At 36.6% G+C, this 20,658-nt stretch overlaps 1 protein-coding gene across 1 annotated transcript in view; it reads right to left on the bottom strand.

The window, feature by feature from the left end:
- The window catches only part of PHLDB2 (pleckstrin homology like domain family B member 2), a 118,318-nt gene that overhangs the window by 42,989 nt on the left and 54,671 nt on the right, over positions 1–20,658 (bottom strand). The window contains 5 exon segments of the mRNA XM_043997054.1: positions 2,682–2,858; positions 3,588–3,737; positions 12,483–12,572; positions 15,067–15,177; positions 17,029–17,184. Of these exon segments, the coding sequence (XP_043852989.1) occupies positions 2,682–2,858; positions 3,588–3,737; positions 12,483–12,572; positions 15,067–15,177; positions 17,029–17,184 (684 nt within the window).

Below are 20,658 nucleotides of genomic sequence, written 5' to 3'. Positions count from 1 at the left end.
TCAGGAGGACCTGAGTTCAAGTCCAGCCTCATACACTTGACACTTACTAGCTGTATGACCCCGGGCAAGTCACTTAACCCTCATTGTTTCACCAAAAAAAAAAATTTATTATGATAATAAGGCCCATAGTTTTACATTAATAGCTAATGTTTAGTTTGTTCAGATGTTTCATTTGTGTCCAACTCTTCATAACCCCATTTAGGGTTTTCTCAGCATAGATACTAGAGTGGTTTGCCATTTTCTTCTCCAGCTCATTTTACAAATGAGGAAACAGAGGCAAACAGGGTGAAGTGACTTGCCCAGGGTCACACAACTAGTAAGTGTCTGAGGCTGGATTTGAATTCAGGAAGATCTGTCTTCCAGACTGCAGGCCTAGTGCTCTGTGCACTCTGCCACCTAGTTGCCTCAAGTGCCTAGGAGGGGAACACTAATCCACTATAAGTCTGCTCTTTGTTTATTAACAGTCATTGCTATTTAGAGACGGCATTGTGCCAGAGTGCATAGTCAAAGCTGGCTTTAGAGTCAGGAGGACCTGGCCTCTCATATATGCTGGTTGTATGACTCTGGCCAAGTAACCTAACCTCTTGGTGCTCTACCATGTTAGCTTACAGAGATGGTGGTGCTCAGCATTGGTAATATAAATGTCTCCATCTGGGTCTTCTCTGACATTAGTAAAGGAAGTTTCCTTCCCTAGGTCTTCCTGAAACCATAGTTCCGAGCCCTATTCCTATCACTATTTGGGGGAAAAAAAGACAGTGGTTTGGTCTGGCCCAAACAACATAAATTTACTGGTGCCAAATTATTTTGGGGTCTGTGTGTGTGTGTGTGTGTGTGTGTGTGTGTGTGTGTAAGTTTGTAGAAATCTTGGGGGTGGGAAAGATATTAGAAATCTTGACTTGTTGGCTACCTTGTGACCAGACAGCAAAAATTCTAAAATCCAAAGAGCTACCATGATTCCTTTTTAATATAACATGAAAGAAAAGATAAAATCTCCACCACTACCCCTGAAGTCTGCCCTCCTTGCTCTCCCCATCACCCCCAGTTCAATTAATGCTCAACTGCAAAGCCTATATTTGAAAGTCATTTCACTGCTAGATAATCCTTTTTTTTTTTTTTTGCCTAGGGTTGAGTTTCTAGGGAGAAAGGATGGAGACCACAGCTGTACACAAGATTTTCTTCCATTCCTAGCAGCATTTCCTTGTGAATTCCAGTTACCTGCCCCCATCTTTGAAACAGAAGCCTTTCTGGCCACCATGTTTAGGCAATAGTAATCCATAAATACGTAGGAGTAACAATGCTCTATTAAAGGGCAGGAGCCTAGACAGTCTTTTACAGGGGCAGTGGTGGTGAGGGATAAAAGGGCAAGGCATGGTAAGGAGCAGAAAGGACAGTTGTTCATCTAAATTTTCATACATGTTTGTAGGTTGTTCTTCATTAGAGGATTTGTGAACTTTTTTTTTTAAGCATTTTTTTTTCTTTTTTAAAATTTTTTTTAGTGAGGCAATTGGGGTTAAGTGACTTGCCCAGGGTCACACAGCTAGTAAGTGGTAAGTGTCTGAAGCTGGATTTGAACTCAGGTACTCCTGACTCCAGGGCTGGTACTCTATCCACTGTGCCACCTAGCTGCCCCTAAAAAGCATTTTGATAACTATTTTTCAATATAATCAGTTTCCTTTATAATTATATATATATAACTTTATGCATTTAAAAGAAAGGGTCCATAAGTTTCAAAAGATTGCTTAAGGGGGCCATGTTACAAAAAAAAAGGTTAAGAACCCCTTATTTTTTGTAGTACTCACCAAGGACATTGTGAGCTTTTGATATCTCAATTTGAATTCAAATGAATACACTTCATTTTCTTTGCCTTTTTCATTATTCCTGAATATACTGAATACTATTTAGAATTCATGTATATGTATGGTTTAGACATGATTGAGAAAGATATGCTTAAAACCCAGGCTTTGAATATCTAATTAGCAGAGGGCATGAGGAGGATACAGAAAAAGAAAGTATTGTTTAAAAAAAAATAAGTCCCTCATTTGTAAAAGATCAAAGTTCAAGTAACTGAAAAATCAACGTACCATAAATTAAGGAATAAAGATGTTTTGCATTAATAGGCATTATAGATTCTCTCCTATTTTGGAGCTCTTTTTTTTTTTTTTTGGTGAGGCAATTTGGGTTAAATGACTTGCCCAGGTTCACACAACTAGTAAGTGTTAAGTGTCTGAGGCTGGATTTGAACTCAGGTCCTCCTGACTCCAGGGCTGGTGTTCTGTCCACTGTGCCACCTAGCTGCCCTGATATGTTGGAGCTCTTTAAGGAGAGAATGGCTAACTACTTTACGGGTGTGTTATTGTGAGGATTCCTTCTGTGTCTGGGTTGGACTAGATGGCCTCTGGAATCCCTTCTAACTCTTGATTTCTGTGATATAACAACTGCTTGAAAATTTGTAAGGTTTTGATAACCATTATCTCTTGAAGCCTCTCAACTATATGCTGTAGTAGCATAACCAAAGCTTGGGGATATGTCAGGATTTGCCAGTAATACCTCATGCTGGCAGTACACTCTGAAAAAAGACCAGAATTTCCATGTACTGTTTCCTTTGCCCTGACTCCATGGAGGAGTGACTTGATTGTCAAGGCAAAGGCCACGAAAACTATCAGTATCACATTCGTTGTTACCTGTTGGTGCCTCCGGTGTTTTTTAGCTGGAAGAGGAGGAGGTGTATCATTTAAAGGAAAAGGGTCGACAGGTGGGGCAGCCAAGACTTCAGGCCAATGGACTGATGGAAGTTGAGCAAGAGGATGAGGAGAAAGTGAATGAAGAGATATAGATCCAGAACAGACAGGTGACTGTAGCTTGATAAGAGAAGAGTATATGGATGTGTCTACATGTAGTAAAAGGGCAAGTTTCACAAACAAATCAGATACCTAATTTAATAATATATTTCGTTGTACTTTTCAAAAGAACCCACAAAAGAAGAGGCGTTTCTTTTTTTCGTTGCCAAATTCTCAACAGTCAACATTTAATATAAATCAGCAGAACATTGACTTTGATATTCCTTATCCTGTTGTCATCATTCTACCCTCCTCCTAGAATGCCTCAGAATTCATGAGGACACACACGTGCACAAATATATATCAAATCAAATATCAAGGAAAATAATCATTATATGCAAGTCATCATTCCATATAATACTTTAAGTCTATTCTCTAATCAGCTCTTCCAAATTTCTAAAGAAATCAAGGTTGTATTTAGTCAAGGTAAGATTCGAAGTTCATTTGTAGGCTTTACCTTCCCAACTAACTTTTGGTTGGACTTCCCTCATATAAAAACACATTTCATCAGCAGTAAATGAATTACAAATAAAGTGCATTGTAAACTTTATAGCAGAAAATAAACATCAATTATCATTATTTCTGTTGTTGTTTACAACCCCAAGAATGAATATGTCTTGCCAACACAATGTGATTGACCTTTCCCCAAACAAATAAATTTGCTATACACCCTCCCATTTGCAGTTAACTCTGGGTTAATTTATGACATGAGGAAATGCAGCGAATGAATGAAATGTCACTCCAACAAACCTCTTGATTTTGTGGCTGGCTCACCAGCACAGCTGTGGAAGGCTCAGTGGGATCAGCATCAGCATCAGCGTCAGTGGGGAGCTGAGTAGAAGGGGATAGATTCGTGGAATTGCCACCTAGCTCATTAATTTCATTTACACTGATAAAGCCCTAAAAGGAGGAATTCAGAAGTTAAATACAAAGAAAGCAAAAGCTGAGGCATGCAGGAGTATTATTAATGAACCAAGTACAATGGAAGTTAGTTTAGAGTGGCACAGCCAAATATCTGTGGTATTATTGCCAAATGTTTTATTAAAGAAGTAATGATCAGCATTTAAAATTATTTTTATAGGGCTTAAATTTGAGGAAAGGTATCCTCAACTTTTAACAGTACTTTTTCCCTGTGCTGACATCACAATAATTGTAGCACAAATCATCAAAATACCTTTCATTTAAAAACACCTTGCTGGCATCATCATTCATTCTTTGGATTGGATTGATCATCACTAAAATGCAGGTTAGTCATTATTGTCATCACATAAAAGTTATCATAATGTACTTCCCACCCTTTGCTTCAAGAACTTGTTGCCTAAATCTTTATTTCTTGACTTTGCCTCCCATGGATCCTGTCTCTTAATTAATTAGCAAACACATAGTTTAGCTTGGGAGTAGATGGGGTTTCTTTGGAGTTACTGGAGGAAAGAACAAGAGACAGAAAAAATGAGCTGAGGTAAGTCACTGGTTTCTGCATTAAGGAAAAAGTGGCCGAATTCATAAGAGACATGGCTGTGCTGGAAATCTATTTGGGTCTACAACCACAAACATCGTATAGACCAAATAGAAATAAAAATGAGTTTGTGTTCTCACTATCCATTAAACCTTCCATTGAACCTTTCATTAAAAACTTGAATGGTTCACACACATCCATGAACATTCACACACACATCATAAATGTGGAACAGCAAGAGTGGTATTTGAATTGCTGTTATTTTTATGAGTTTAAGCTAATTTTGCTTTGGGTTAGAAGATTTCACATAACCCTGCAATTTGGCAACTATTTTCTGACTTCATCCTATAGAGAATGGCTATGAATAGTTATGAGAAACAAACAGGCAAATCATAGAATCAGTATATCAAAAAGATAAGGGAGGGGGCAGCTAGGTGGCGCAGTGAATAAAGCACTGGCCCTGGATTCAGGAGGACCTGAGTTCAAATCCAGCCTCAGACAATTTACACTTCCTAGCTGTGTGACCTTAGGCATGTCACTTAACCCCAATTGCCTCACAAAAACAAAAGAAAACAAAAAGAAAAAAAACATAAAAACAAAAAGATAAGAGAGGAAAACAATAATTAAACATCTACTATGCATCAGGAATTTTGCCAAACACTTTACAAGAATTGCCTCATTTGATCCTCACAACCCTGGAAGATCGATACTATTATCGCCTTTTTCCAGATGAGGAAATTGAGGCTGAGTGAAGTTAAGTGACTTGCCCAGGGTCACATAGTTAGAAGTATGTGAGGTCACATTTGAACTCATGTCTTTCAGACTCCAGGCGAAGCAGCACCTAAATGCTGTTATAAACACACTTCCAAACAAAAATGAAAGACAAAAGAAAGATCATGATTTAGGGACTCTGAATTACCACTGAAGAGATTAGGAGGGAAGGATGAAATACTTTTTTGAAAAGGGGGATCATCAAATTGGGAATTATTACAAAGCTATCTGAATCAACATATGCCTAGATGAATGTTACAGTATCAGTCCTTTGGGAAAGGAGATCTCAGTAAAGGTAGAGAATCTTTCTTTTGGGGGGGGGGGGGCTTGGAAAATGAAGGTATTAAATTATTAAGTGTGACCCAGAACTTGTGGTTATGGCTTAAAAAAAAAACCAAACTAAAGTCATATTTTTCAACAGTCAACATCAGAATGGTTATCAAAAGCATAGTTTAGAAGTATTGTAGGTTTGTCCAAGCTTTGTAAGATCAATGTATAATTTTAGTGCAGCAAAAATAAAATATAATTTAAGCACAGGAACATAGGACTGGGAATTAAATATTATTGATTTATTCTAGTTAATTAAGAAGATTGAATCAAAATGAAGAAATGAACTTAATCTCTTGTTATTTCTTTTATCAGCTGATTAAAGCATAGTATTAAATAGGTCAAGGTTGCCAGTATGGCATATTCATGGGTCAGTTAGCTTTATGCTGTTCCACAGCCAGAGACTGTACCTCACAGATGTCACTGTGGTCACCATTGGTCACAAGTGAGGATTGGCAAAGATAGTGGGAATAGGTCATCACATCACAAATCCATTACCACTTTTAAAAAAGAAAATGAAAGCTTATCTTCCTGAAGGTGGACCAGCATTTTAAAAAATATAATGTTTAAATCAATTCAATTTAACAATCACTTTTAAACACCTACTTAGTACACAAAAAGACAAAAGAGAAATAGAACCAGCCTTTGAGGATCTTTTTTTTGTTGTTCAGTCATCTCTGACTCTTTGTGATCTCATAGATTATAGCAAGCCAACGCTTGTCCATGGGGCTTTCTTGGCAAAGATACAGGAATGGCTTGCCATTTCCTTCTCCAGTGGATTAAAGCAAATAAAGGCTAAATGACTTGTCCAAGCTCACATAGCTGTTAAGTGTCTGAGGCCAGCTTTGAACTCAGGTCTTCCTGATTCCAGGCTCAGCACTCTATCCACTGGAATGATCATTAATAAATTGGGGTTGGGGGGAATGTTGCCAAGTAAGGCCTTTTGTAACAGGAGGAAGTATTTGACTTAAGATAATTAAGCTAAGTATTCCAAGAAGAGGTGGTAGTGGAGATCATTCCAAACATGACAGGATGATGAAGGAGAGGACAGGAAAGCCGGTGTAAGGGTCTGCAGATGGGGAATGGATGGGAAATGGCAAGCAGGCCAGTTTGGTTGGAAAATAGAACAGTGGAGGGGGAATAATGTGAAATCTATCTAGAAACAGAGGTTTGAGTTAGATTGTGAAAGGTTTTGGATGCCTATTCATATGTATTCTATCCTAAAGGCAGTAGGAGTGTGAAGTATCACAAGCAAGATAGTTCCATGGTTAGAACTATGTGCTATAGGAATATGAATGTGATATATGAAAATATTTACAACAGTCCTTTTTGTAGGGGCAAAAAACTAGAAATATAGTAAATGTCCAAAGATTGGGAAACTTCAAAACAAACTGTAGTGCATAAATATAATAGAAGATTACTATACCTTAAGAAACTATGAATGTAAAGAATATGGGGAAACACAGGAAGAATTATATGAATTTATTAGAGGCAACATGATATTACATGGATAGAACACTGAGCTTAGAGTTAGGAGGGCCTGGGTTCAAATCCTCCCTCTAATACTTAGTGCCAAATAAATCTGGGCAAGTCTCTTAATCTTTCTGTGCCTCAGTTTTCTTATCTGTTAAATAAGGGTGTTGGACTCAGTGAACTCTAAGTTCTCTTCCAACTCTGAACATATGATCCTATGTACTGATGCAAAATGAAATACACAGAACCAGTCAAGACAATATACACAATGACTACAAAAATATAAAAGGAAAGAAGAACAAATGAAAACCAAACAGCATAGAATGATAATGACCAAGTTTGTCCCTCTAAAAGTGGTAATGAAATTGTGATTGATGACTCAGCACCATTTAAACAAATATCATATGCAAGTGATACAATGTTGTTCTTAAAATGTCTGTATAAGGAGCAGAACCAAGAGAACTTTGTACACAGTATCAACAACATTTTGTGATGGACTTGGCTCTTTCCAGCACTGCAATGATCCAAGACAACGCCAAAAGACTTACGGTGGAAAATGCTTTCTACGTTCATAAAAGGAACTATGAAGTCTGAATGCAGACTGAAGCATACTATTTTCACTTTTGTTGTTGCTTTTTTGTTATTGTTTTTATTTTTTTTCTTGCATTTTTTTCTTTCCTTTTGTCCTGATTAATGTGGAAATATGTTTATCATGATTGTAATGTATAATATATCAGATTCCTTATTGACTTCAGGAGCAGGAAGGGAAAGGAGGATGGGAGAAAAATTTGGAACTCAAAAAAATCTCTCTACATGTAATTAAGAAAAATCAAAATAAACAATTAAATTAAAAAACAAAAACAACATTAAAAAGTCTGTATATACTCTTAAATTCCCAAAATGCTACTGCTACAGATGAAAATATGGACATTGAGTGCCTTGCATTTTTTTTTGGCCCAGACCTGTGATTATATTGGTATAAAACCATGATTATCAAACATTTTGGTCCTGAGACCCGTTTACATTCTTAAAAATAATTGAGGACCCCTCCCCATGAACTTTTCTTTATTTGGGTTTATTTATTGATATTTACCATATTAAAAATGTAAAAGTCTTAGTATTACTAGTGTGACATATGATAATAGATCCCAAGTATGGTCACTGGACCATAGTCTGAGAACTGCCAGTATATAATAGAACCAGAAGTATAGGGATAGGGGTTGGACCTGTGGTTTCTGTAGTGTAAAGGGTACCCAGGTGAGGTCAGCACCTTCTCCACAACTTCTGTTTTTAGAGAGTTGCCCAAAGCTCTGTTAGATATAAGTGACTTAACCAGGTTTATACAACCTGTGTATTTCAGGGGTGGGATGTACCCCCAAGTTTTCCTAATGGAGGAAGGAGGCTACACCCTCTTTCTTTTTTTTGGGGGGGGGGATGAGGGTTAAGTGACTTGTCCAGGGTCACACAGCTAGTAAGTGTCAAGTGTCTGAGGCCAGATTTGAACTCAGGTCCTCCTGAATCCAGGGCTGGTGCTTCATCCACCGTACCACCTAGCTGCCCCTGGTTATACCCTCTTTCCATTAAATCACATTGCCTCTCTATGAGATTTCAATTTGATTGTTCACAATGTTCTTATAGTTTCTAAAACTGATTTAATCTGCTATCTATTTTAGGGTAGCTGCCATGTTTCTAAACAACACACTAAGAAAAATGTTATTCATAGGCTAATATTAACCCCTCCTTGTGAACCCTTCTTCTCTATAATTCTCTCCTATCTTTCTTAGCCTCTGTTTACTTCTCAAATGGATCCCTCCTTTTCCCTGAAATCGAAATCCAGTAACAAATCCCCTTCCTCATCATTCCAAGGCAGGATGATGGTAGAAGAAATAAGAAAGTTCTTAAGAGAGAAATAATCAGAATCCAAATTGAATTCCACAAAAGGAAGAAGAAACAAAACATCACACACCTACATTACTTTAGAGACACACTCCTGACTTGGTATACTTAGGTGACTATTAATTTATTTTTTTCCCTTTCAGAAATTGAGTAGAGAGTGAGGGATGCAGGATGGAAATAAGCATTTATTAAGTGTTTGCTATATGCCAGGCCCTGCGCTAAGTGTTGGGGATAAAAATACAAACAAAAAGACAGTCCCTGGCTTCAAGGAGTTTACAGGCAGGAGGAGTCATATTGTAAGTGCTTCCTCTCTCCAACCTCTACCCTTGGCTCCTAGCAAGAAATAATTGAAATCCAAATCACTAATCTGGAACCAAAGACTTGTCCCCTCCTTCATCACTGCTCCTGAAATCTTCCCTGTAGCCCTCTCTACCATTTCCTACTTAGTTAGGTAAGTAATATGAAAAACAATTGAAATAGTGATTTGAATGAATTTTAAGATAGACAACTGTAAATTTAAAAGAACATACCTCGAATTGCTATGAAGATATGTTTTTATTATTATGCCAAATTACATACATACACAAAGCTAGAGCTGGGATGATTCTTAGAAGTCGTCATTGAGGAATTGGAGGCCCAGAAGGATTGGGTAATTGGCTCAAAGTCATATAGTTAGCAGTAGCCATGTCAGTATTTAAGTTCAGATGCACTAGCCCCAAATTAGCAAAAGCCTGCATTTTTCCAAACTATACTTACTACTATCATATATTCATAAATGACACCCATGACTGTACTATTGGAGATGCTTATTATATAGATATCAGTGACAACCCTTTCACATCTCTTTGAGACAGTGTTATTAGCTTCTAGAGGCTAAAATGTTCATCTCTCATATGTTAGCCTCCTGATAATAATACCCTCTGACCTCAGGTATACTTGTTCTGGAAAGATAGACACAGTTCTACACCCATACTAGAAGTCTTTCCACCTTGATAAGGCCTACCAGAAGGTCCACTGAAAACACAGCATCATCTACCTTTTAGTCTAATAGAATACAATAGGACTAGAGGATCCAAACTGCATAGTTAATCAGTTTAAGAGTCAGCTTTAAATTCATGGTATCCTTAATGATGAATTTTTTTCCTCCCAGTTAAACTGATTAGTAAACTTGGTTTTTTTGGTGTGTCTGTGAGGCAATTGGGGTTAAGTGACTTGCCCAGGGTCACACAGCTAGTAAGTGTTAAGTGTGTGAGGCCAGATTTAAACTCAGATCCTCCTGAATCCAAGGCCAGTGCTTTATCCACTGCGCCACCTAGCTGCCCCTAGTAAACTTGTTAATGGCTTTCAGAGCTCGGTGAGGGCAGGAACTGTATCTTATTTCATTCTTGTGTTATTAGCACGAAAAATAATGCCATGGTCATAGAAGGTGATTAATAAACATCTATTGAATGTGAAAGCATTGACCTCTTGAAGGCAGGGACTGTTTTGTTTTTTGTCTTTGTTTTCCAATAATAATGATGATAACAATGATGAGGATAAAAACAAGAACTAGAATTTACCCAGTGCTTTAAGGTTTGCAAATCACCTTATGTGTTATCTCATTTGATCCTCACCAGTGAGGTGAGTGCTGAGGCTCAGAGTGACAAAGTGACTTGGTTTGACCTCAGATCTTTCTGTCTCCAAGTCCAGTGTTCTATCCCCTGGGGCCACCTAGCCGCCTAGCCTCTAGCATGGTTTCTGTAACAAAGTCCATGCTTAAAATGTACTGGTAAACTTTTAATAAAATGAACTTAAAGAAGATAAAAGAATAGCTCCCTCAGATTTATCATTATGGAATTTGGCTGTATCTAAAATAGTAAGAAATTAAATCAACTAGCAGCTCAAATTGTTCTTTTGTTACACTTTAAGTATAGTTACAATGAATTTTATCACATACTAGAATTTCTCCTAGAAAAGAATGGATTTGATCCACAGATGTGCTTTCATGAATTTGGGTTTAACAAATAAACATGCAAAGCTTAGCTGGCTTACTGCTAACCATGTAATCAGCTGTTCAAAGTATAACATAACATTCTAAATATGTAAATAGAAAAAGAAACACAGGAAAAAAGGACTAACAGCAAGGGTAAGTACCTGGGGTTAAACCATTTCACAGTGCATGGGGAGGGAGTCTGTTTTCTAAGTGTTCACCATTTTAAAATAGCTTTAAATGGGACAGTTTTCTAAAGTTCACGTTCAAAGAGGCATCAGAAAAATTAAAAAGCAACTGGAAAAAATCAATATAATAACTTCTTAGAAAGTACCTTGGAGTTGCTTCCTCAAGTCCTATGTGGTTTGCATTTATAAAGGAATAGGAGGGAAAATGAAATAAAGAGTGAAACTAGGAAGTTGTCAGGCAAGAATAAGAAAGGCAAGTGCTTTAGTTAAGATTTCTATATAACCAGAGAGATTGATTATAAAGCAGAATAATAGGAAGGTGGCCTTGAGAAATGTATTCTTCAGCAGTGACATTACTTACTAACACTGCAAACATGGGTTGTCTTTAAATGCAATGTACACTTCACCTGGCATGAGTGAAAACTTTAATATTAATCTGTACAATTGAAACCTTTGTAGTTTATATATGCTAGTCTCTGGCCCTGTTTTATTCTGAGCAAATTTAAAGTCAACAAGAGGTTTTTTAGTCTTTACATGTCACCAAAAGGCTGAAGGCTTTTACAATCTTTTTTTAAATTTTCAAATGGTACAATGTATATTATATTAATAATTTTAATGCTTAAGTAACAGGGAGATCCTGATTAGTGTGAATAATAAATCCCCTGAACTGGTCCCAATATTATTAGAAGTTACAAGTACAAAAAAATTTTGTAATTGTTTCCAGCTGAATGGAAATACATAGTGTGGATTTGAATAATGTGACCACTTCAGAGAATTCATTACTTGCCCTGATCAGGATTTTTCTTTTCTCCAATAAATTTTGAGCTTTTGAGCCAATAGCAAAATAACCTTAATCTTGGTATGTAATTTGTATAGTTTCTACAAAAAAAAAATGGATAGGGAAAGGGTAAAAAAAATGAATATGAATATGGGAATTAGAAGGGGATATTTAACTTGATCTATAAAGGGAGAGAGAGAGAGAGAGAGAGAGAGAGAGAGAGAGAGAGAGAGAGAGAGAATAAACAGAGAAGTTGGATGGGTATGGGAAGTGGAAGGGAATAGTCAGGGAAGCAAATATTCAAACCATATCAGAGAAATACTGTTTAAGGAACTGACATTTTAAATGTGTTTCTTTCCCTTCTCTGAAACTCAGCCAGAAAATCTAATCAAGAAAAAGAGACAGAATCTGAGCACTAAAAACAGACCAATATTGGCTCTGCCCTGAGCCGTTTCTGAAATTCCAAGTTAGCTGTGCTATTCCTAAAATCAGATCAAATTTGGTTACTCAGAAGGGTCCAAAGTTTTGTTGTGTTATTTTTTTTTTTTTACTGTGTATTAAAGTACATTTAGCATGTGCCTTCCAGTTACCACATAACATAAAAGATAATCACTGGAAAATTCCAAAGTGCATAAGGAAAGAGGCTGACTACAGTTAGACCATGGAAACTGTTATAAGCGTTTCTTTTTCATGCATCCTATCTATTTCAGAACATAAGTGCCAAGTCTTCCCAGAGACTTAAAATTGAGATTAATCCAAGTTCAAAGTAACTAAAGACACTGCTTACCTCTTTTAGACTATTAGGGTTGACTGGAAACCCCTTCCCTCCAGAAAGGCTAGAATACTTCTTTTCCAAATTGCAAAGGTTCTCCTTTTCCTGTAACATCACAAGATCCTGTTAAGCTCAGCATCCACCACAGGTAAAATTGTGAAGTCACCCTTGCTCATCCATAGCAACCCTCCCTCACTCTGTTTTGAAGTCTTCTTTCCCATCTTTGGAGTTCAACATTCTCTCCTCTGTTGCTCCTTCTTCATTTATCTCTGGCCTATCCTCCAGGGGCCTCCCTGTCAAAATGTCTAGATGATGTACCTCCTTCTTGAGGATTCTGGTTTGGCTAATTATTCTTATATACAGGGTGCCCCCCAAAATATTAGTGTATTTTAAGCTATTAAAGCTTTAATATTTGTTTGTTTTTGTTTTTGCAGGGCAATGGGGGTTAAATGACTTGCCCAGGTTCACACAGCTAGTTAAGTGCCAAGTGTCTGAGGCCAGATTTAAACTCAGGTCTTCCTGAATCCAGGGCCAGTGCTTTATCCACTGTGCCACCTAGCTGCCCCCAAAGCTCTAATATTAATCTGTACCAAAGGAACTATGTGGCTTTTATATGCTAGTCCTCAGCTCTGTTTTCTTCTAAGTAGCATTAAAACCAGCAAAAGGGGTTTTTCACTCTTCACACTCTTTAATAGCTGAAAATGGCACTAAGACTTTTGGAACACCCTGCATTAATCTATGGAATATAGTATTAAGTGACTACTCAATTATCATTTGCAAATAACAGCAACAATAAGAGGAATGGTAGCAATGCACATTTATAAAGTACTTGAGGATTTAAAAAGTGATTGCTTTCCCTAAGAAAAGGTATTACAACACATCTCTCCCTGATCCTCTCTGGAGGTAGGGAATTCTCAAGTGTAGGACACTGCATGTAATCTCAGATTTTTTTTTCAATTAATTGACTAGCTTGCTGATTATTTTTCCTTTATTCTTCCTCTTTTCAAATATTCTTTTTCATAAAGGATGGCTATCTGGGAGGGGTTAAATGGAGGGATAGAAGGGTGAATGTAGGTGATGTTGAAACAAAAAGTATCAATAAAATCTATTTTTTTAAAGTCACCCACAAACCAAATTATGTTGTGCAAATGTCCTTCCCATTTTACAGATGAGGGAACTGAGGCTGAAAGAGGTTAAATGACTTTCCAATGGTTGCACAGTTAGTAAATGCTAGAGCTAGGATTCAAACCTAGTTCTCCTGGTTCAAAAAACTACTCTTTTTCATCAAACGTCTGCATTCACAATTCCTTGATTCAAAGGAGTGACTGTGGTAAGAATTTTGGGCATTCCAACAACTTAATGGAATACATGTATAGAGAGGCCAGACCCCCAAGTCATATCATTCACCTTGACAAGATGGTTAAGTCAAATATCATTCCTTGTGAGACAAAAGAAAATCTCTATCTGGCAGTGCTATGAACAGATTACACAGAATGTTTGCCAGAAGCAAAGTATTATCTATCTAAATCTACTATGCATTTCATAATATTCTATTTCTTGTTTGGTCATGAATTATTCTCTTCTCCATAGCTCTGAGAGGTAAACTATTCCTTCCTCTCCTAATTTGCCTATGGTATCACCCTTTATGTCTAAATCATGTACCCATTTTGACTTTATTTTGGTAGATGGTGTAAGATGTTGGTCTATACCTAGTTTCTGCCATACTTTCTTCCAGTTTTCCCAGAAGTTTTTGTCAAATAGTGAGTTCTTATCCCAGAAGCTGGAGTATTTGGGTTTATCAAACAGTAGATTACTATAGTCATTTACTACTCAATCTCCTGTGCCTAACCTATTCCACTGATCCACCACTCCATTTCTTAGTCAGTACCAAATAGTTTTGATGACTACCACTTTATAATATAGCTTCAGATTTCATATGGCTAACTTACCTTCCTGTGCATTTTTCCATTAATTCCTTTGATATTCTTGACCTTTTGTTCTTCCAGATAAATTTTGTTATTATTTTTTCTAGCTCTATAAAACTTTTGCTGCTGAGCTTTCTTGGTCATGTATAGAAATGTTGATGATTTATATCCTGAAACTTTGCTAAAGTTTTTGATTGTTTCAAGTAGTTTTTTAGTTGATTCTCTAGGATTCTCTAAGTATACCATCACATCATCTGCAAAGAGTGATAGTTTTGTTTTCTCTTGCCTATTCTAATGCCTTCAATTCCTTTTTCTTCTCTTATTGCTAAAGTTAACATTTCTACTACAAAAGAGGTGATAATGGACATCCCTGTTTCATTCCTAATTTTATTAGGAATGCCTCTAACTTATCCCCATAACATATCATATTTGCTAATGGTTTTAGGTAGATTATGTATCTAAATCTATAGGTATGAGAATGTGTTTTAAATCTGAAAGTTCAATGTGAGTTATAATACTACAAAATACCTCATCTTTAAAACATAAAAATGTAAACAAATTACTGATTACTAATATGTGGGGTTAATTCAACATAGGTAAAAATGAAAAAAAATTAGCAAAAACAAGAGAACACTTTTCTGACAATTTTCAGATGAACAAGGGATAGCACTTACTCTTTGTAGCATCAGTATTAAGTTATTTTTCTCTTTCACAAAATGATCTTGTTCCCTCTGAGCTTGCTGGACAATATGACTGGCTTGCTTCTTCAATGCAGAAATTTTTTCCTAGTAGAAAAGAGCTAACAGTAGATAACAGATCCTTTTTTGTTGTTGTTAGTGATGCTATTGAGACATTTTTCAGTTTTGCCCGATTCTTCATGGCCCCATTTGGGGTTTTCTTGGCAAAGATACTGAAATGGTTTGGCATTTCCTTCTCCAGCTCATTTGACAGATGAGAAAATGGAGGCAAACAGGGTTAAGTGACTTGCTTAGGGTCACACAGCTAGTAAGTGTCTGAGGCCAGATTTGAACTCGCTGCCCCAGGAATATAGAATAAGGTAAAAACTGGACCATAAAACCATAGCTTGAAATCTAGAAGGGACTGTTGGTCATCTAGTCCAACCCCTTCATATTAGAGATGAACAAGCTATGGTTAGGGCTGGTGACTTGCCAAAAATTAGTTTGTAAGGAAAAGATCAGGAATTGGAACCCCAGTTGTATACTTAATGTTTCATACTCTTACTGCAGCACCAAACTGCCTCAGGGATTTTTTAAAAATCCATATAATTATACTTTATTTTAACATTCATTTTTTTAAATTTTGAGTTCCAAATTCCCTTCCTCCCTCCAATCCCTCCCTGACCTGTTGAGGCCTGAGATTCTAATGTTAGGATTCAATCTAGAGAGAGGTAGGGAAAACGGTCTCTTAGTTAGGAAAGATTATGGAACATATTTGCTCTCCTGGGAAACTTACTTTACTTAAGGTCAATGGAATTTAATTTTTAAAACTATTTTAAGAAAATAAAGAAAACCACAGGAAATCTCTTTATACACCAAAGCAGACATCATCTTGGGAGACACCCTTGTTTACAAACAAATATTTCCAGTTTCTTTTTTAAAGTGAGAATTGAAGATTAAATCCTCTGCTTCCCATGCCCCTTTTTCACTTTTATCAATGCAGTATTGGAAGGGTATAGGGTGAGAATTTAACCCTACATTTCAAGCCTTCGTGAGTAAGAGGCTGAATATCTGTATTTAGAGAGCCTTCTCTAGTCCCACTTTTTGTTGCTGTTGTTCAGTTGTCTTTTGTGACCCCGCTGGGATTTTCTTGGCAAAGACACTGGAGTAGTTTGCCATTTTCTTCTTCAGTTCATTTTACAGATGAGGAAACTGAGGCAAACAAGATTAAGTGACTTGCCCAGGGTCACACAGCTAAGTAAGTGTCTGAGGTGAGATTTGAACTCAGGTCCTCCAAATTTCAAGGCTAGAGGACCCACCTAGCTATTTGTAATAATAAGATAGTCAACAGTATACACTTGCAACAGAGGAAATCCTCCTTCTCCACCCTCCCCTCCCCATCCTGACAAAAGACTTGGACATTGGGTATTTTGGTTCCAAAAGAAAATAGGTCAAGACAAATGACCAGAGAAATGACACTTTTACCCTATATCTTGGTTCTCACAAGGGAAAATAAAATAAAATCTTTCCCTTGTTATTAATGATGAACTGATGGTTCAATATAACAAAGATAATAACATTTTCTCAATGTGATTTCAGGCATTTAGTCATCGTTATAGTTGTGATCCAATGATCCTCCCAAAGCTATTACGAATACCCATGCACATGCATACATTAATAATAAAAGCTATAACTAATAGTTAATAAACCAATAACAACATAGGACTTTCAAGTCTACAGAATGTTTTGCAACCATGAGATCATTGACCGCTTTTGTTTGATAAATTCAACGGTGTTTGTGCTTTCTGTGATAATGGTGGGTTTTTTTAAAAAACCTTTAAAAGGCATACAGTAAATTGTAAAGTTTGTATAAACAAAAATTGAGAACTATCTTTACATGTAATGGAAAAAATAAAATATCTTATACATTAAAAAAAAAAAGGCATACAGTAGAGTTACCTTTCTAGTGACAATGCTCCTTTGATATTCAGCTACTTCACGTAGGAGCTGTTGGGTCAGCTTCTCTTTCTCTTCATCTAATCGGCTCTCATGCTCCAGCTGCTGAAATTCTAGATCTTCGAAGTGTTTGCTTTCTACATCCAACAAGTCAGCATCCTTTGAAAGAAGAAATGGAGACAAACAGCAAGAAACACCAGGATTGACTAGAGCCAACTTTAAGTTTCCTAAGAGATAAAAGCCCTTGAAAGCGAATTAGGTTTGGTACAAATTTATCTTTCAAATTACAACACTGACAATGGCCAGAATATAGAGAATCTTTCTTTGGGGAGAGTTAAACACACGATTGGAAGGTGTCAGATTGGAACTAGAACAAGTGCTTTGTGGGTTTTGCAAATGTCTCCATAAAATATTTTACTCAATGATAGATTTACAGAAAATATGAATTTTAATGGTTTATGTGTGTTATGAACAGAATTCAATAAAAGGCATAACCACACTATCTGGTGTGGTAAAAAAAACTTTCAGGATGGTCTCGCTCTCTCCAAAGGTGACCTTTAGGTTTGGGTGAGTTTTTATAAGGAATATAGACTAAGCTTAGACTTAAGATGATTTGTATTGTGTTTCTACTTTCCTATCCTTCTAATCAACATCACCTTGTGACTACCATAACAATAAAAGGTCTATCTAGAAAACTAAAAGCTTCTTCCATTTACTAGTCTGGGAGATAAATTAAGGGAAAGGTTAAGTAGGGGAGATTTATGATCTAATATCCAATTTTTAATCTCACACTGGAAGGCTAAATATGCCTTCAGTCTCCACCCCCCCTCCAAAGGTCATTTTCTAATCATAACATCCTAAATAATAAACATTAGACATATCATATAGAAATTATTCTTCATGTTATACAAAGTCTTTTATTCTAGGGATAATAAACTTGAAGAAAATTTGAGTGTAAACTTAGGTAGATCGAGAGAATATGGAGGGTCATTTGCAGTAGGTTGGTAAGGACGGGGAAGTGATTCTTTTCTAATCTATCTGTTTGGGCTTTAATCTTCTGATTCTCTCCCTTTCTAGAGTTTTAGACATTCTCCTAAAGCTTCTTTTACAAATGGAAAGGCAGCCATGGAGCATTGGTTTGAAGGTCTACACAAGGACAACAGCTTATAAGGTTGGTTAAGAAGACAAGACACAAAATAAAAGAGTTATACAAGTCACTTAACTTTGATCCTATAGACTGATATTTTTAGAAAAATGGCTGAAAATGATTCCTGAAAGAGGGGAAAAGATATCATTATAACTAGAACAAATTTCCTGCTAAAGCTATTTCATAGGAAGGAGGGGCCATTGGCTTTCCCATTATTATTTCCAATCTATAGCAATAAGAATATGTCAAAACAGATTAGGATTCTCAAGTATAAGAAGAAAAAAGAAAGAAAGCCATTCTGAAGATGGGTCAATTTAGTTATTTATATTGATACATACTGATTTTTTTTATGTTTCCAAATTTTGCAAAGGAGTTGATTGATTAGGACCCAAATTTGCCATTACAAAAGAATATCAAAACACACAACTTAAAACAAAGTGGGGGGCGGGGAGTGAAAATGTCATTTTTTTATGTATGCAAGAAACTTGGTCAATGGGTGGATGAGACAGGGATAAAAGGTTTGCAAGAAAATATGGCTCAGTTTATCAACTTGAAACAAAATGTCATGTTACTTGTGGTATTTATATAAGGAAAGATCATCCCACTTCACCAACACAGGTTAATACCAAAGGTCTGCCGTATTATCCCTGAGAAGAGCTACATACTTCACAGAATAAAACCAGTTAACGATTCACTTATGGGGTAAAGGTTTAAATCACTTTAGGAAAATGAGAATGTTAGAAAAGTTGATGGTGTCGGAAACAAGAGTTTACATGATGGAAAATGCTCTCCACATTCAGAAAAAGAATCATGGAGTCAGAATGCAAATTGAAGCATACTATTTTCACTTTTGTTTTTTTTTTTCTTTCTTGTGGTTTTTCCATTTTGTTCTGATTCTTCTCTCACGATATCAATAATGCAGAAATATGTTTAACATGATTGTACATATATTAACTATATCAGATTGCTTGCTGTCTTGGGGAGAAAGGAAGAAGAAAAATGAGGAACTCAAAATCTTACAAAAATTAATGCTGAAAACAATCTTTATATGTAATTGGAAAAAATATTACTAAAAATTATGAGTTTATCAAGCTAGGAGATGGTGAAAATAAATATTGATATGACCTGTACTGAAAATCAAAGCAATTTGCCTCATAATTTAAAATGAGAAACAGTGTTGTGTGATTGATAGAGTGCTAAGCTATACATCCTGGATTTGAATCCTGCCTCTGACAGGAGTAAGTTTCTGTGCTACCCTGGGCAAGTCATTTAAATTTTCGAACATCTGCATAGTGAAGGGATTAGACTCAGTGGCTTCTGGGGTCCTTTCCAGCCCTAAATCAATGATCTATGATTCTATAAAACAAGGAATTCATTTAAAAATATAAATGGAAATCAAGGCAGGAGTAATTTAATTAGGCAATTTGTAATATGTGTTCCAAGAAGGACGTAACTGAATTATGAATTGTAGTAATGTAGCAATCATAAAGATGATTAGATTTAGAGATGGAAAGGACTTTATAGACTATCTAGTTTAATCCCCTCATTTTATATAGATGAGGTAACTAAGGCCTTGTCTAAGGTACTACAGAGTAATTGGAGGAGCTAAGATTAGATTTCAGGTCTTCTGACCTCAAATGCAATGCTCCTTCCAAGTCTCATTGAAATGCAATGGTACAGTGGATAGAACACTGGCCCTGGATTCAGGAGTACCTGAGTTCAAATCCGGCCTCAGACACTTACTACTTACTAGCTGTGTGACCCTGGGCAAGTCACTTAACCCCAATTGCCTCACCAAAAAAAGAGAAAAAAAGAAAGAAAGAAATGCAATGGTACTCACAAGTCCAAAGGGGCCTTGTTGTTGCTCAGTCATTTCAGTGATGTCCACCTTATTTGGGGTTTTCTTGGTAAGATACTAGAGTCGTTTGCCATTTCCTTCTCCAGCTCATTTTACAAATGAAAAAACTAAGGCAAACAGAGCCAAGTGACTAGCTAGTTAAGTGTCTGAGGCCAGATTTGAGCTCAGGAAGATGAGTCTTCCTGACTCCAGTTTCAATGTGCCACCTCGATGCCCCAAATGGGCTTGAATAAAATGTAATATAATCCCTTTATCATTCCGTTTGGCTGTGGTTGTTAGGCTAGTGGGTAAGAATGAGTGATACTGATAACTGTATGTATAGCTAAAATCAACTTCAGAAACTGATGTAAATCTGAGGTATGCTCAGGATTTGTTCCTGGTTGTTAGACCATAGATTTTGAGCTAAGGGAAACTTAGAGGCCATTTGGACCAATTCTTTTTTTTTTTTTTTTGGTGAGGCAATTGGGGTTAAGTGACTTGCCCAGGGTCACACAGCTAGTAAGTGTTAAGTGTCTGAGATCGGATTTGAACTCAGGTACTCCTGAATTCAGGGCCGGTGCTTTATCCACTGCGCCATCTAGCTGCCCCTGGACCAATCCTTTTATAGATGAGGAAACTGAATCTCAGG

The sequence above is a fragment of the Dromiciops gliroides genome, chromosome 3 (assembly GCF_019393635.1).
Source record: "Dromiciops gliroides isolate mDroGli1 chromosome 3, mDroGli1.pri, whole genome shotgun sequence".
Lineage (NCBI taxonomy): Eukaryota > Metazoa > Chordata > Mammalia > Microbiotheria > Microbiotheriidae > Dromiciops > Dromiciops gliroides.
Note: the sequence above shows the minus strand (reverse complement) of the source record. Positions and strands in the feature narration are given on the sequence as shown.